General features: G+C 42.3%; 1 protein-coding gene across 2 annotated transcripts in view; it reads right to left on the bottom strand.

Moving 5' to 3' along the window:
* Positions 1 to 18,443, bottom strand: part of RUFY2 (RUN and FYVE domain containing 2) — a 40,106-nt gene extending 21,663 nt beyond the window's left edge. The window contains exons 1-8 of one of the 2 annotated variants that reach the window (XM_079793309.1): positions 18,281 to 18,443; positions 16,392 to 16,565; positions 12,054 to 12,171; positions 9,700 to 9,801; positions 7,672 to 7,795; positions 7,412 to 7,473; positions 6,572 to 6,637; positions 628 to 697 (exon numbers count right to left, since the gene is read on the bottom strand). In XM_079793309.1, coding sequence (XP_079649435.1) covers positions 628 to 697; positions 6,572 to 6,637; positions 7,412 to 7,473; positions 7,672 to 7,795; positions 9,700 to 9,801; positions 12,054 to 12,171; positions 16,392 to 16,565; positions 18,281 to 18,284 — 720 coding nt within the window. In that variant the 5' untranslated portion in view covers positions 18,285 to 18,443. The remainder of the gene's footprint in view (positions 1 to 627; positions 698 to 6,571; positions 6,638 to 7,411; positions 7,474 to 7,671; positions 7,796 to 9,699; positions 9,802 to 12,053; positions 12,172 to 16,391; positions 16,566 to 18,280) is intronic. The other variant, XM_079793310.1, reaches the window with a different exon arrangement.
* Positions 18,444 to 18,645: the final 202 nt, after the last annotated feature.

Genomic DNA, 18,645 nt, shown 5'->3' with positions numbered 1-18,645 from the left:
TCCAAAATAATTCTGAATATATAAAGCAATATATCTATGGTTTGATAGACATTTTTTCAAGTTACATAAAAATAGTATAAAAAAAGAACTAAGATAAATTTCTGGTTCTTGGACCACCAGATAGCCACTTTGAAAATGCAGAAAACTGGAGCACGTGGGATAAATTTTACAGATGAGAGGGTTGAGAAACGGTGAATATGATCATGCTTGAAAAGAAAAGTAATCTGACTAGTGGAACAAGAGGGAGAGTATCATTTTAGCAGGTAATTTCATTATAGGTGAAATATTCTAAATGTACCAGAACTATTTTCTAATTAGAAAAGCAATGAAATGTTTTTAATACATAAGAAATATGCACCATCTAATTTCAGGTCCTCCAGATTTAAAATGAGAAGCACAGCTTATTTACAGAAGAGTATGTCTGAGTTTCATCTTTGAAGCTCATTTCTAGAAGTTGAGTATCTCGAAACAATTCAGATTCACCTGAGATATGTGGTTTCTCCCAAACGTCTCAATCACAACGATATTACAAGTATTGCATCATCCTAATGACCATGTGTATGTGCTTCACACACGCATACTGAAAATGAAAAAGCATCACCAATACTAGGACTGTGATGACAATACCTCTTCAATCAGCTTAGTATTTGACTTTTCCAATGAATCAACTCTTGAATGGAGACTGCTGACTGTGCTGCTGAAATTAATGAAGAAAAAACTCATTCAAACTCACTCACAAAGGCAAGAAAAAGTATGTTATCCTGGATTCTCTATGTTGAATGACATTCACCAACTGCCCTGTCTGAATTTTTTAGTGTGAGAAATTTCATTAAGTCAGAATAACTTGATTTAACTAGAATATAGACTGTAGCAAAAGAACCAATATTTCTATTAAAATTTCATTTGATGCTGCTCATTATTTTTTGTCTTTTTAGGGTCCCTTTTACATGTAACTTATACTATTTAGGAATGGAAATTCCACATAAAGATAACTAAATATTATTAAAACTAAATTTAAAATTATTTTTAAAAGGATAAACTTTAATGAAACTTATAAACAGTATTCATCAACAGAAACCCCATTCTATTACCTCTCTCCACTTCCATAATAACTTAAAGACCTTCAAAATCACCATTTTTGAGAAATGCAAATATGAGATACCTACTATCAGGTACCCAGTCAGCCTGAAGCTAAGCAAACACCCCATGTTTCAAGGATATAGTAAAAAATCAGGTTCCACTACATGAAAAAACTTTTTTATATGTCTGTTTAAATCAATCAAGACTGGGCATTATTATACATTTTACTGAGTCTAATTTTCAAGTCCTGCTTGATTTTACCATTTCAAACTTTCTCTAATAAAATGTAATATGCTATATACATTATAGTAGAAATCTACAACAGATTCAAAAAATTTTATAACAGCCTCAGAAACAACTATGGGCATTTTAGTTTAGATGTGAAACAAGAAAAATGTTTTTCTATTTATATTAAACTAGAGGCCCAGTGCACGAATTCGTGCACCAGTGGGGTCCCTTGGCCTGACCTGCAGGCCGAAACCAGCTCTCTGACATCCCCGAAGGGGTCCCAGATTGCAAGAGGGTACGGGCCAGGCCGAGGGACCCCATCGGTGCACGATCAGGGCCAGGGAGAGACATGGGAGGTTGGCCAGCCAGGGAGGGACCACAGGAGGGCTCCAGGGCATGTCCGGCCCGTCTCACTCAGTCCCAATTGGCCAGACCCCAACAGCAAGCTAAACTACCTGTCGGAGTCTGCCCCCTGGTGATCAGTGCATGTCATAGCGACTGGTTGATCAGTCGACTGTCTGCCCCCGGTGGTCAGTGCACAACATAGTGACTAGCTGACTGTCCCCTGGTGGTCAGTGTGCATCATAGCAAGCGGTTGAGTGGCCTTACCATATCATTAGCATATTACGCTCTGATTGGTTGAACGGCTGACCAGTCGACCAGACACTTAAGCATATTAGGCTCTTATTATATAGGATCATTTTTTAAATGTAAACAACTTGAGTTCTTCACAAACAGTACCAGAGTATCTGGACAATCTATATATATAAAAGCCTAAGTGACCATTACAATGGAACGACCGGAACGACCAGTCGCTATGACGCACACTGACCACCAGGGGGCAGATGCTCAATGCAGAAGCTGCCCCCTGGTGATCAGTGCGCTCCCACAGCCAACCTCCCACGGCCAGCCAACCTATACCAGTCCCTCCCCCCGGCCGTCAAACCTCCCGCGGTCCCTCCCCTCATCCCTCCCCCCATCCAGCAGGTCCTAGCTGGCCTGGCCCCAATCGAGAATGGGCAAGATGGCCCCAACAGGCCCTGATCGCCAGACAGGCCTAGGGACCCCACCCATGCACAAATTTTGTGCACTGGGCCTCTAGTAATATATAACAATCACAGGACCATAAGATAAAAGACTAAGGTTATAGCTTGCTTTTCTACTTTCTAATTGCGTCACCTTATAAAACCTTTCTGAGCTTCAATTTCCTCATCTATAAAATCAGACAATAATATCTGTCCTACATTTATGTGAGAATCCTATATAATAAAAGCCTAATATGCAAATTGTCCCCTTGGGAGTTCGACCACTCACTATGACGTGCTGACCACCAGGTGGCAGTGCGAAACATGGCGGGCGTCAGTAATGTGCCCTGGCAGCGGGCGACAAGAGCGGGACCACAGCGGGATGGTGGAGGAGGTGAGCAGGCGGCACCAGGCCAAAGCAAGTGCGAGCGGGGACCCGATTGCCCCACCAATCACCCTGTAGACGGTGACCAGTGGCCACGGCAGGGGACGGGGTCGCCGTCCAGCTCCCAGACGCTGAGGGAGCCGGGTGGGGGGGCCTGGCCCCAATCGATCGCCCCACAGGAGGGATGGTGGAGCAGGTGAGGGGGCAGCGCCAGGCCAAGGCAGAGTGCCAGGCGGGGCTCTGAGGCTAGGGCACGAGCTGGGGCCCAATCCCTGCAGGCCATCCTGAGGGACCCCACCCATGCACGAATTTGTGCACCGGGCTTCTAATCTACACTAATAAAAGAGAAACATGCAAATTAACCATCACTCTGCTACACCCACAAGCCACGCCCACCAGCCAATCAGGAGCACGTATGCAAATTAACTCAAACAAGATGGCGGCCGGCCATGGAGCTGGAGCAAGCAGGAGGCTTGGGTTGCCCCAGCAATGGAGGAAGCCAAGCTTCCTGCCCTGGCCGGCCCTGGTCGGCCCTGGCCTCCACTCAAGGCTACAAAGTTTCAATTATAGAAGATAATTAAATCCTAGATACTTGCTTCCAGCTGGCCCTGGCCTCCGCTCAAGGCTGAAAAAAAAGCTGGGGGAAAAAAAAGAAAAAGAAAAAAAGGAGGGGCTGGGACCTTGGGTCACTGGGGGGTGATCAGGACAGGATGGGACGGCAGAGGCCGTTGTGGGTAAGCAGACCAGCAGGTTGGGGGTGAGCAGGCCATCAGTGGGGGTCAGTTGGAGGTGATCAGGACAGCGGGGGGGCAGTTTGGAGTGAGCAGGCCAGCAGGGGGGCAGTTGGGGGTGAGCAGGCCAGTGGGGAGGGAAGGTGGGGGTGAGCAGGCCAGCAGAGGGGGCAGTTGGGGTTGAGCAGGCTGGCACAGGGGGCAGTTGGGAGTGATCTGGCTGGCAGGGGGGCAGTTGGGGGCGAGCAGGCCGGCAGGCAGAGTGGTTAGGGGCAATCAGGCAGGCAGGCAGGCAGGTGAGCGGCTGGAGCCAGCAGTCCCGGATTGTGAGAGGGATGTCCGACTGCCGGTTTAGGCCCAATCTCTGTAAACTGGCAGTAGGACATCCTTCAAGGGGTCCCAGATTGGAGAGGGTGCAGGCTGGGCTGAGGGACACCCCCCACGCCCCCCCCATGCATGAATTTCATGCATCGGGCCACTAGTTAAAAAATAATCCAAGAAGCACTTATAAAAACAGTAAACTCTCAATAGTGGTTTTTAGTGAGAGGTAACAGGTGAATTCTACTTTTTAAAAGTCTATTTCTATACTTTTGAAATATTCTAAAATTACCAGAACTATTTTCTAATTAGAAAAAAAATGAAATGTTTTTAATACATAAAAATATACAAAAGTATGGCATTAGTATTGTAGTACCTGATTAACACACACATAATTTAAGAACTGAGACAGCTCATTTGAACCAAATGGAATAGATTCTATGATAAATTGTTGAGTAAAAACAAAGTACAGAATAACAAAAAAAAATGTCACCTTTTGTGTAAAGAACTGGGGGAAGGTGGCAAATATAAGAAAATATATGCAGGCCCTGGCCAGGTGCTCAGTTTGGTGTCATCTCAATACCCCAAGGCTGCAGTTTCGATCCCCAGTTGGGGCACATACAAGAAGCATAAATAAGTGGAATAACAAATCATTGTTCTCTCTCTCTCTCTCTATCCCCTGCCCCTAAACCCCCACCCTTCCTCTCTAAAATAATTTTTTAATTAAAAAAAAGAAAATATATGCTTATTCTTGTTTATTTGCATATCTGTGGAGGCATTCATCAGAACATAGCATGTTAATTATTCCCTAAGAGAGAAGCTAGATGGGGTTGAAGATCAGGGAAGAGGGAGACTTTTCATTTAATGTCCCTTTTGAAGTTCAAACCATGGAAATATATTGCCTGTTCCCAAAAAAGTGAGTAAAGTTTAAAAGAAAATAATTAAGCAATACAAGATTGCACTTAGAAATACAATCTCAGAAATAAAAAATACACATATATCTCCTATATCTATTATTAAAACTCCGTGATTAAAAAAGAAGACACTGCCTGGCTGGCATGGCTCAGTGGTTGAACATCAACCTTTGAACCAGGAGGTCATGGTTCAATTCCCAGTCAGAGCACATGCTCAGGGTTGCAGGCTTGATCCACAGTGTGGGTGTGCAGGAGGCAGCTGGCTGATGTTTGGCTCTCACATTAAATGTTTCTCTCTTCCTTCTCCCTTCCTCTCTCTCTAAAAATCAATTTTTAAAATATTTTTTAAAAAAAGATCTTTCCTATCTCTCCAACTTCAGAGGAAAGCAAGAGTTACTGCTTATTAGTTTTTCTACAATGGGAAAATGTCAAATTGTTATTTTCAGATTGTAATACATGTTATTTGAGTGAAATTCAGAAAATACAGAAGAGTATAGAGTAAAATAGAAATTATTCATAATCCCATCATCCAGAGATAGCCATTTTTACTAATTATTCCTTTTAACTAATGAGAACAGTCCATTTCTAACTATGTAGCAAATATTCACTATACCTGTGTTATATAGTATAGTAGTCATAAGCCATTTGTGGCTACAATAAGTACTTACAATGTGACTAGTCCAAATTGAAACGTACTGTGTGTAAAATATACACTGGATTCTGAAGATAGTACCAAAAAGTTAAAATATATCAATAATTTTTATATTGATTACATGTTGAAATTATACTATTTTGGGTTAAATAAAATATATTTTTAATTAATTTCATGTCTCTTTTTTACCTTTTTAATGAAGTTTACTAGAAATTTTAAATTACCTATTGACTCACATAATACTTTTACTAGAGGCCCAATGCACAAGATTCGTGCACTGGGGGGAGGACGCAGAGGGTCTCGCAGTCCGGGACCCCTCGGGGGTGTCCCCTGAGGATCGGGCCTAAGCCAGCAGACGGACATCCCTCTAGCAGTCTGGGACCCCTCACTCCTTACCGCCCACCTGCAGCGGAGGTGGGAGAGGCTCCCACCACTGCCTCTGTGCTCGACAGCCGTGAGCCTGGCTTCTAGCTGAGCAGCACTCCCTCTGTGGGAGCTCACTGACCACCAGGGGACAGCTCCTGCTTGAGCGTCTGCCCCCTGGTGGTCAGTGCGCATCATAGCAACCAGCTGTTCTGCAGGTCGGTCCACCATTCGATCGATTTGCATTTTAGGGTTTTATTATATAGCATTAGACAAACAAACAGATCTCAGACATTCTTCCCAGATTGAGTATTAACTGACAGTTTCAATGAATTTTTGAACCATCAAAATGACATAAACTTCCACCCTATCTAACCTTTATTATTTATTTATTTATTTTAAATATATTTTTATTGATTTCAGAGAGGAAGGGAGAGGAAAAGATAGAAACATCAATGATGAGAGAGAATCATTGATTGGCTGCCTCCTGCACTCCCCCTTCTGGGGATCCAGCCCCCAACCCAAGCATGTGCCCTTGACTAGAAGGGAACCTGGGGCCCTTCAGTCCACAGGCTGACGCTCTATCCACTGAGCCAAACCAGATAGGGCTAGCCTTTATTTTAAGGGTATAGGGGTAAGTAAGAAATTCTATTTTTGAATCCTCTAAAGATTATTATTTAAAGTCTGACTTATTTTCTATTGAAAATGAATTATCTCCAATAATTCTCTATATACTTAATTTAGATTTTCTCTGTCTCCTCAACCCCTTCTCAAAGATGTGTAGAGGGAATAGGGTTAAGCTGGCCTGAAAAGAGGGGGACCCTAAGACAATAGTCATAAATGCACTAAGTATTCCAAGTATCCATAACACTTACTTCAGTTGTCTATTTAATTCTTCAACATAATTCTTCTGGTCTAATATAGCAGCAATTTGAACATTCCTAGAGGGGAGAAAAGTAGTTTTGTGCTCATTGGAAAGGTATTTATTGGGTGCCAAAAATAATGTCATATCATCTAAAATTGTTGTCAAGTCATAATGGTAAAACATTATTTTGCCTTTAAAGTAAAATTCAAGAAACTTCAAAATCATGTAGCAGTAAACTGTGTACTAAATAACTATAATCTTTATTTAAATAAATTACTTGCTAATACTAGATTTAACAGTACCATTAGTATATTTTTAAAATTTTTGCATCAGTATGATTTATTTTTTATTGAAATATATTGACATATAACACTGTATAAATTTAAGGCATACAACATGTTACTTCGATACATTTACATATTATAACTGCCATAGCAATAATTAGCACCTCTATTATATTACATAATTATCCTTCCTTTTCAGTAGTTGGAATAAGTATATTTTAAATTTAAAAACAATTTAAATAAACAAACAAACACAATTAGTTCTTGAAATAAACCAGCATATGTAAGCTTGTGAATAAGCTTTAATCCCTTTTATCACAAAACACAACCATTAAAATGGGTCTATTAACTATTAACATGTAAAACAGAAGTTACACATCATTCTAAAGCCTCTTTCCAAGTGGTCTTTGCTTTGTAAAGCTTACAAATGGGAGTGAAAACTAAACAAAGCAGGAAATACACACAAATAAAGGAAATAAAAACCACATGGTAAATAGATGGACCTCATACTGATTTATAAAGAGCCACATAAGAAATACATATGAAGTAACTTATGGAAATCGTACCTTTCTTTATTTCCAATATCATCTTCATTCTTTAAATACATGGAAAAATCAATGACTCCAACCTGAATTTATAAATAAAGTTATTTCTATTTAAAGGGGAGAAATATCAGATGTATCTTTAACATACAAATACATTTCATTCTTATTTTTCCTTTACTGTTTAACAGCACTGTTTACAACTGACAGAGTAAGACCTGGATCAGAGAGGAACAGTGGAAACTGCAAACACTCTGCATTTGGTACTAGTCACTTCTACTTACTTGTGAGTCTAAATCCTCTCCCTTTACACACAGATTAGCATCTATCACATTCAGGCCAACCAGTAGCCCCACAATTACTGCTCCTTCTTCTTCCATCATTAGTGCATGATATTCATAGAATTCACTGTGAAAATTAAAATAATAATAAAATGATTCTCTCGCATCATTGATGTTTCTCTCTCTCCCTTCCTCTCTGAAATCAATAAAAGTATTTTTTTAAAAACTAGTATTTGACGATTTATATTCAGAGAACTAGTTATCACTGTCTCATGCCTCCCTCAAGAAGTCCAATGTAGCCCTGGCTGGTGTGGCTCACTTGGTTGGAGCATCGTCCATGCACTGTACCAAAAGGGTGAAGGTTCGATTCCTGGTTGCAGGTTTGATTCCTGGTTGGGGCACTTGGGAAAGGCAACCAATTAATGTCTGTCTGTCTGTCAACCAATCAATGTCTGTCTGCCTGTCTGTCTGTCTCTCTCTCCCTTCTCTCTAAAATCAATTTTAAAAAATATTTTTTAAAAATCCCATGTATAGTATTTAATCACTTCAGAATATTATTGAGAAATTGCAGGTGCTTAAAGTATAGTCATCCTCATTTACAAAATGGGTAAACGAAGATGAACTGGAGTCACAAGTAAAACCAAAAATGATTAGGGATCAGAGATCAACCGAAGGACTTGTATGCAAGCACATAAGCATAACCAATGGACACAAAACTCTGGGGGGTGAGGGCATGTATGGGAGTGGGGGGGGGGGCAATGGTAAGATATGTACACATATAATTCCTTAATAAAAAAATGAAAAATAAAAAAATAAAACCAAAAATGACAAAATTCTCCAGAACATCAGACAGGCACTCTAAAAGAACAAGGGAGAATTGAGGGGCTACCACGGGCCCCACTTCCTTTAAGAACTGATTATCTTGCCAAAACCGGTTTGGCTCAGTGGATAGAGCGTCGGCCTTCGGACTGAAAGGTCCCAGGTTCGATTCCGGTCAAGGGCATGTACGTTGGCTGCGGGCACATCCCCAGTGGGGGGTGTGCAGGAGGCAGCTGATCGATGTTTCTGTCTCATCGATGTTTCTAACTCTCTATCCCTCTCCCTTCCTCTCTGTAAAAAGTCAATAAAAATATATTTTTTTAAAAAAGAAAAAAGAACTGATTATCTTACTTTGAAAGTCTGTCTTAAGCACTTGGCTTTCAATTTAAACTGATAGTTTAAAGCAGGCGTCCTCAAACTACGGCCCGTGGGCCACATGTGGGTGTTTTTGCCGTTTTGTTTTTTTACCTCAAAATAAGATATGTGCAGTGTGCATAGGAATTTGTTCCTAGTTTTTTTTAAACTATAGTCCGGCCCTCCAACGGTCTAAGGGACAGTGAACTGGCCCCCTGTTTAAAAAGTTTGAGGACCCCTGGTTTAAAGAAAGCCCACAATACAGTTGAAGCAGTAGTTGGATATTCAAGATCTAAAAAGAGCCGAAACCGGTTTGGCTCAGTGGATAGAGCGTCGGTCTGCGGACTGAAAGGTCCCAGGTTCGATTTCGGTCAAGGGCATGTACATTGGTTGCGGGCACATCACCGGTAGGGGGTGTGCAGGAGGCAGCTGGTCGATGTTTCTCTCTCATCAATGTTTCTGGCTCTCTGTTCCTCTCCCTTCCTCTCTGTTAAAAATCAATAAAATATGTTAAAAAAAAAAAAAAAAAAGCTAAAAAGAGACCCCTTGAATTAAAGCCCCAAATTTCACATATATTTTTATTCATAAAATTAACTGTAATTTAGAAAAAATATGTATATTAGGCTTTAAAAAAGGAAACTAACTTAGAAATATAAATTTCTTCCTTATCATTTTTTAGGGTAGTTCCTAATCAATGTTACATCCCCACCATGATTTTCTCACTCATTTCACACCTCCCTTTGTTTTATGCCAACTTATTGTATTTTACGAGTCCTTTTTCACATCTTTAATGATTTTGGGGAGACAGGATATCAATGAAATAAAAAATGAAGATGAACATGATTTAATGGTACTAACCTCAAGAGATCCCTTTGAATAATTAAGCAACGAAGATAATCAGCCATTTTTTTCTGCATGAGGGCTAAACGAAGCCATGCTCTTGCACGACCCAGGGGGGTCCTGAAAAGTAAAACCAACTGGTAAGAAAACACTCCCAGCCCAAAGAACATAAACCATATGTTCTATCTCTGTTGAGGTACAATTTTTAAAAAAGGCAATTTATCATAGTTTTGTCTTTGTTTCTATAGTTTTAAACTAGCTTCTTTGAGCATGCAAACCAATCCCTGTGAGCTATTTAAATCTCTAAGGTAAGTTTGCACCTGTAGGACATCTAGGTACCATTTAAAGCCTTGAGAGAAATGACTCTAAAAAGTGAGACTATTTCCACAAGAAATATTTTGTCAGATGGACTTAGCCTTCTATAAAATGAATATGCAAAATACATCAATAGGGCAGTACAATGCCTTTAAAAAATAATTAACACTGTATCCAAATGTAAAATATCATAACAGCCCTGACTGGTATGACTCAGTTGGTTGAGCTTCGGTCCAATGCACCAAGAAGTCACTGGTTCAATTCCGTGTCAGGGTATATGCCCGGGGTTGCAGGCTTGATCCCCAGTAGGGGGCGTGCAGGAGACAGCCGATCTATGTTTCTCTTTCTCATCAATCTTTTTCTCTCTCTCCCCCTCTCTCCTTCCCCCTTCCTCTTTCTAAAATCAATAAAAATATCTTTTTTTAAAAAGCATAACAAAGCTAAGAAGGTGCCACACTGGTAATTAATTAGAGAAATATCACCAGGCTTCTTGCTATTTTTCAAATGTTTCTTTTTTCCAATTGTCCTTAAATATTAAATCTCAGACCTTTCTTATCCAAGTTCTATCATTTATAAAGATAAAAAAGCAGCCCTAGCCAGTTTGGCTCAGTGGATAGTCGGCCTGCAGACAGAAGGGTACCAGGTTATATTCCAGTCAGGGGCACATGCCCGGGGTAGTGGGCTCTATCCCCAGTAGGGGGTGTGCAGGAGGCAGCCAATCAATGATTCTCTCTCATCATTGATGTTTCTATCTCTCTATCCCTCTCCCTTGCTCTCTGAAATCAATACAAATACAGTAAGAGAGAAAAAAAAATAAGAAACATCAAGTGTCACTATGCTGTACATCTGAAACTAATCATGACAAGTGTAAGACCTTTGCCTTAACAACACTTTATGACTGCAAAAATTTCAACACTCTTGAGTTATTAGCTAGAATATTCAGCTTTTAGGACATTTCATATACATTTGTCCAGTGAAACAGGCAGGGGACCCTATAGGTCCTAATTTTCAGAGAAAAAAAGTAATTTGCACATGTCTTATCCATAATAATAAAAGCATAATATGCTAATTAGACCAGACGTCCTTCTGGACAACCTTCCGGACAAAGCCACAGCAGCAGGGGCCGGGGCAGAGGCAGCCGCCACCGCGGCAGGGGCCGAGCCCTTTGCATGAATTTCGTGCATCAGGCCTCTAGTGTTACATAAATGGCTTATCTGAGAACTCAAAACCTCCTGAGCTTTTGCCTGGATTTAGCCTCATCAGTCTCCAACAAACTGTCACTGTTACTGACTGACTGCCTATTACTGCAAAATAGCTTAACATTCAGAAAACAGAAATGCATAATTGATACATCCTACCTTAAAAGGACTTGCAACTTCCTGCATTACAATGCTGAATTAAAATTCTATATAATAAAAAGGTAATATGCAAATTGACCAGACAGTGGAACGACCAGTCGCTATGACGTGCACTGACCACCAGGGGGCAGACGCTCAATGCAGGAGCTGCCCCCAGCCTGCAGGGACTGTATTTGTACACAAATTTTGTGTGCTGGGCCTCTAGTGGGTGATATAATAAGGAATGACTATAGTGATAAGAGTATTTGAAAAAGCAGTTAATTCTTACTGACAGGACTAATAAAAACCATAAAAGAAATGAAATCTAAGCTAAACCATAAAGATTGAACAGAATTTTATTAGGAGAGAATGGAAGAAAGCTATTTAAGGCTGAGAGAAGATAAACTAGAATGTGAGGTACTTTTAAGGAACAGTAACTATACTTCTGTGGCCCTGGCTAGTTTGGCTCAGTGGATAAGAGTGTCAGCCTGTGGACTGAAGGGTCCCGGGTTCGATTCTAGTCAGGGGCACATGCCCGGGTTGCGGGGCTTGGTCCCCAGTCGGGGGCGTGCAGGAGGCAGCCAATCAGTGATTCTCTCTCATCATTTATGTTTCTACCTCTCTCTTTCCCTCTCCCTTCCTCTATGAAATCAATAAAAATATTAATACACACACACACACTTCTGTGGTTAGAAATGAACAAGTAATAAGATTCCTTACTTAAGACCAGGTAAATCCCGGACACTGGCCCCTATTTCTTCTGCTTCTGGGTATAGCTTCTCCACCAGTTCCAAAGGACCCCAGATAGTTTTATTATAACTCAGAAATGATTTTCTTACTGAAAAAAGAAAATATGATGAATATGACTTCAACATATGTATATAACTGTACTAACTTCCTTTTAAATATTTACTTTCAACATATCTAACAACATACAATTATTCAGAGACCTTACCTCTTTTATCACCACACAGCCCTGTTGATCAAGAAGAGCCTGTTAACCAGGATCCTGATATTTGTCCTTATCAGAAATATGCAGGCAGGTAATTACAGTAAAAAAAAAAAATACTATAATAAGGGCTCGTTCTTTACCAGTACCAAAATAAAGGTTGATCTTTATCAGTTTATTAAGTAAACCAAGGACAAATAAAAAGTCACTTTACTTTTAAACATGAAAAATTGTGGCTTTACTTTTTCTTTTATTTTCTTCTGAGATTTGGGTAATATAAAACCATGAAATCACTGTCCATTTCTTTCCTAAGACTGACCAGCTCTCCTGCAGATCCCGTGTGCCTATAATATGCACCAGCCATGGACAGTCACGAAGATAGGCAACTTTTCCTTGGGGGAGAAAAATCTATCGGCACAAAGTAGTTTTGAAATGATTCCCCAAAATAAGCCTATGACTGCTAGGACAGGCCTCGTGTTATTCTTCGAAATAAAGGAAAATAAATTCAGAAAAGAGTTTAAAAATTAATTATTTTGACCATCTTTGGCAAGTTCCATTTCAACAGGTTGGGGGGAAATAAACATCTAAGTTACTGCTACTTTTTAAAATAAAAAGGAACTTTTCAAAAAGACTGATAATATCAAGAACAGGCAAAAATGTGGGGAAACAAACACATTCACTGTTATTTGATAAATTAGTGAAACCTTCATAGATGCCATTTGCCTATTTTGACCCAGTAATTCTATACCTAGGAATTCTAAAGAAATCCTAGCACATGTGCACAAACATATATACCCAACGATGACGTTACAGCACAATTTTAATAGTAAAAAACTGGAAACTAAGTGTACATTAAGAGGAGAATACTTAAAAAGTTATGGTATACATATACTATCAAACAGTATACAACCACTACAAGTGTGATAAAGACACTTACATAAATGGACAGATCGCCAAACCATGCACACCATCATGTTGTGTGTGTGTGTTTTTAAAGAGAGGAGAAAAGGGAAGTCACAGAATAACACTTATAGCACAACTCTATTTGGAGTAAAAGAAAGAAGAAACAAAAGGAAAGAGCTGGAAGAATGACAAAAATCCCCTTTAGGGAGGAGAATGAAGAGAAACTGTTTTTACTCTATGTGCTTCTATGTTATTTGATGCATGTACAAAAAGAGTAGATTTCTCTACTTACATATTTTTTAAATTATCATAAGCCTTTAATTAAAAAGTGGAAGGTAAAAAACAAACTCATAGATACAGAGAAGAGACTGGTGATTGCCAAAGGCAGAGGGCAGGGGTGGATAAAATGAATGAAGGCAGCCAAATAAGTCATGGGGATGTAATGTATAATATGATGACTATAGTTAATACTACTGTATTGTATACAATTACCATAATTAGCCCTAGCTGGTTTGGCTCAGTGGATAGAGCATTGGCCTGTGGACTGAAGGGTCCCAGGTTCTATTCCAATCAAAGACACATGCCTGGGTTGTGTGGGCTTGATCCCCAGTAGGGGGTGTGCAGGAGGCAGCCGCTCAATGATTCTCTCTCATCATTGATGTTTCTATCTCTCTCCCTCTCCCTCCTTCTCTGAAATAAATAAAAATACATTTTAAAAAGTAGATAAAATCAAACAAACAAGAAAAACCCGACAAGGAAAAAAAATTACCATGATTAGACCTTCAGTATCTGTAGAAGTGTATATGATGATCACATTTAAGAAGTATAGCCCGGAAAAAAAAAAAGAAGTATAGCCCGGGAAGCATGGCTCAATTGACCTATGAACCAGGAGGTCAAGGTTTGATTCCCCAGAACACATGCCCAGGTTGCAGGCTCGATTCCCCAGTGTGGGAAGTGCAAAAGGCAGCCAATCAATGATTCTCTCTCATCACTAATGTTTCCCTCCCTCCCTCCCTTCGCCCCTCCCTCCCTCCCTCTCTCTCCCCCCCCTTCCTCTCTGAAATCAATAAAAGTATTTTTTTAATTTTAATTTAAAAAATATATATGAGCCCTGGCTGGTTTGGCTCAGCGGCTAGAGCATTGGCCTGCGGACTGAAGGGTCCCGGGTTCGATTCCGGTCAAGAGCACATGCTGGGGTTGCAGGCTTGATCCCCATTCGGGGGGGTGCAGGAGGCAGCCAATCGATGATTCTCTCTCATCATTGATGTTTCTCTCTCTCCCTCTCCCTTCCTCTGAAATAAAAAAATTTAAAAAGTTTAAAATGATACATGAATAACCACCTCAATAATGAGAAGTTGCTGCATTTTAATAGGAGACCCTTTTGAATATTTCCTGATGAGTTGCTCTTAGCTGCCAATCTGACCCACTTTTGCTGCTTCTAATCTTCTCTTCAATGTATACAAACATAAGCTACAAGAGGAAAATAAATATATAACCTCAAATAATACTGTATTATATTTTAAAGTTGCTAAGAAAGTAATCTTAAAAAGTTCTCAATACAAGAAAAAAACTTGTAACTACATGTGGTTGATGATGTTAACTAGACTTTTGGTGATCATTTCACAACATATACAAATGATATCAAATCATTATGTTGTATACCTGAAATTAATATAATGTTACTTGTCAATTATATCTCAATAAAAATAAATTGAAAAAATTTTAAAGAAAAAGAAATGAGTACATTAATAACGTCACATAGGGTTTCTCAAATTTTGGTGCCAAGACTCCGTCTCAGTTTATTAAAATCATGTTTAGATAAATATCCTCTTTTGCTTTTTAAATTAACCCACACTTTCATGCACCATAGTCGGAACTTCTAAGCCATCCTAACCTACTTAGGCTCCAAGTACAACAAAAAGCCAAGCTTCTTTTGCTTTATAATAGTCACCTTAATATACTTACATAGCCCTCTCCACAGATGCTGATAACATGAACTAAAGACCAAAACTGTCAACCACTGCTGTTAGAAGTGTGGGAAGCACCGCTTGCCAATATTGTCAATGCACCAAGGAACTCGGAAGGCCGATGGACCTTGGGCTTTAGCAGGGCTGATGCTAAGTACCTCGTCTGGAGATAGTGGTGGCTCAAGGCAATTCCCTAACCTGATAATCCTTTTACTATTTACCAAACTTGACTTTGATGTGCCTGTATGCATTGCTAAAGGGCAAATGTGTAGTCAAGTAAAAAAATAGCAGACCAGGCCAGAAGTAGGTGTGCGTCTTCAAGAAAGAGGCTCCACCTGGCCCCCAATGCCTTCTAAATTCCTATTTTTTGTATAGTATTTGCATTTGTGTGTTGGCCCCTCCTTCAGGTGCTGAACCCCGCCACAAAGGTTGTGGCAAGAAGTAGTTATTTTAAGTAAAAGAAGAGTTATTACACAACATGTTAAATAACTAAATATAATACAAATATTTTACACACATTATTCAATATGAACTGTATAGAAGAATATTCACTATTATCATTGTTTTCAGGGAGTACTCACACTTCTACAATAATCCAATCCAGAAGACATGCTCCCATGCACTAAGGAGGTTTAGATTTCAACAATCAACTATTTAAAAATTTTTTTATTTTATATATTTTTTTATTGATTTCAGAGAGGAAAGGAGAGGGAGAGATAGAAACATCAATGAGGAAAGAGAATCATTAATCAGCTGTCTCCTGCAAGCCCCCATTGGGATCAAGCACACAACCTGGACATGTGCCCTGACTGGGAATTGAAACCTCCTGGTTCATAGGTCGATGCTCAACCACTGAGCCATGCCAGCAGGGCTCAACATCAACTATTTTAATGTATTTGCTCAATAGGGCTCAAACTAATAAGAAGAGTTCATATCAGAATCACCAAATTTAACATTTTTTAAATAATTCCATAAATGTCCTAGATGGAAACCAATTCAGGGTATGTTGAAAATTTTAAAAATTAAATATGCTTTTTAACCAAACACAATCAAGTAAGCATTTTCTAAGACCACCCATTTCAAACAGTAGGACATTTTCTCCCCAAACCAACCCACCGAGTATTTTAAAATATAAAGTAACTGTAATTACGGCCTCAAAAACACCACATTTCTAAGGATGTTTAAGATTGGGGGAGGGGGGAAATGACCTCAAAGTGAATTAATTTTTAAAAATGATACCTTTAAGACCGTGTTTCAGACAATGTTCCATAACAACAAAGAACTGCTGCAAGGGGGGGTAGTCAGAATCCAAAGTGCGGCCAAAGCTGAGAGCAGATTCAATGAGTCCTTTGATACTCAGTTTAGCCATGTTTAACAAGTTCGCTCTCTCCACAGCCGTGGGGTCTTTTGTAGCTGAAAGCACAAGAAAGGAGTCCAACTTCGTTTGCAAGACATGACATTGAACAATATACTAGTACAAACCCTTTCCTTCCCCTACAAAACCAACAGTTGCTTGCGTTTCCTTGGTGGACAAATTAGTCTTCCTAACTAACCTACAACTTCTCTTTATGTCTCTCACATACACTATAGAACTCTATCATGCCCACTCCAGTCAAAGTTCATGAATTATCCCCAAGATCCTTGCAAACCGGCTAGTCTCTGGTGTTTGTTTTACTTTTATGGTACCCTTTACAGGGAGAATGAGGTTTTTTTGGTGTGTGTGTTTTTTCATGAATTTCTGTAGAGGTAAGTTTAGACTAAAAGACAACATGTTGAAGGGTCTCATGCAAAAAAGGTGGCCAGCAGGAACCATCCAAAGATGAATTCCAAGGCAAACATATAAAAATGTTCAGAATTATACTGGCAACAAAATAAAAGGTCGTTAAAATTCTAAGATTCCAGTATCACGCGGAACAATCAGGACAAGTAAATAAACACACACTGGCAAATAAGGGGGTCCAGGGGAAGCCATTCCATTTCCACTCATTTTAACTATCTTGTGTGTTTTTTCTTGACAACTCTCGGCCTATGGTGCAGGACTCCTTCCTTTCCCCAACTTCACAGGAAGGTTCTTCCACGCAGCTGATTCAGGTGAAGAACAAGTTAACAGATTCATTTCAAACAACCCATCTCAATGGACATTTTCAGTTGACAACAAGGTCTCTCTTCTCTCCCACAATCTGTATTCGCAGTTTGCTCAGACATCCAGATGCTGGGAGGGGCAGGAGGTGACAAAAGGAGGTGCAGGAAACACAGCACTCGGTCATTTCCACCCTCGGACAAGTTCACTGCCCCGTCAACCAAGTGCAAACAGCCACACCGGCCCCGGCCCGGCAGCGAGCAGGTGGGAAATTTCCACCATCGTTTCTTCAGTCGGCACAGCGCGGGGACTCCCTCTTTTTTTTCCTCGGGGACCAGACCGCTTGGTGTTTCATCATCTATGGGAATTCTCCATTTTTCTCAACAGAGCTCAGCGCCGTCCGCTGCGACAAGCAGACAAAGGGCGCCTTCGCAGCTGCGGGCGGGGGCGGGTCGGAGCCGGGCGCCGGCGGCTCCCGCGGAGGAGCGCCCCCCCACCGCCGCCCCCGCCAGCGGACGTGTCCTGCGGCTCGCGGGCCGCGCTCAGGGCCGGTCCCCGCATCTCGCCGGGGCCTAGAGCCCCTACCCCGCCTCCCCATCTCTCCCCAGCAAGGCTGTCCAAAGGCTCGGGGGGCCCAGGACCCCCGCGAAGGGCTCACCCGGGCGCTGCGGCCGTCGCTGCCCCCCCTCCCCCCGGCCAAACCCGAGCCGCGTCTTCCCTCCGCCACCCCCAAACCCGGGGAGTCTTCGCCGGCCCCAACTGCCCCCCGACCCGGCAGCGGCACCCGCCGGCCCTGTCCCCGCGCCCCGGAACTGTCGGACCCAGAGCCCTCGACCCCTCAGCCCAGAGCGGGGACCGGAGCACCTGGGCGGCCGCGCGTTGCCATGGTGACCCCGGGCGCCCCCGAGTCCCCGGCGGCCCCCGCCCAGCCCCAGGCCCGGTTCCGGCCCCGTTCCGACCCGGAGCCTCGGCGCCCACCACCACCAGTCCTCCGGGTCGGGCGCGGCCTCCAGCCCAGGACGCGGGGCCCAGCGGCCGCTCCCCTTACCCATGGCGGCGGCGGCGGCGGCGCGCTCTCGGGCGGGGACGGCCGGGCCCCAGCGGCTGCCTTCGGGTGCGCGGCGGCCGCCACGGCGTCAGCACCAGGCCCGGCGGCCCACAGCGCTCCCGGCGGCGGGAGGGCGCGGGGCGCGGCGCCGCGAGTGGGGCGGGGGCCGCGGAGCCGGCGGCGGCGGCGGGACGGGGAGGCGGGGCGCGGAGGGGCCCGGGGTCTGGCGCCGGGGGCGGCACCCGAGCGCCGCGGGAGCGCGTCCACGGGGAGGCGGGCCGCGTGCACACGTGTTCGGCCCCGGGGCGGCGGGCTCCTCCCGCACAGCTGGCTGCCAGCCTGGCGTCTCCGCAGGCTCCCGGGAG

This window comes from Cnephaeus nilssonii (assembly GCF_951640355.1).
Source record: "Cnephaeus nilssonii genome assembly, chromosome: 16".
NCBI lineage: Eukaryota > Metazoa > Chordata > Mammalia > Chiroptera > Vespertilionidae > Cnephaeus > Cnephaeus nilssonii.
Note: the sequence above shows the minus strand (reverse complement) of the source record. Positions and strands in the feature narration are given on the sequence as shown.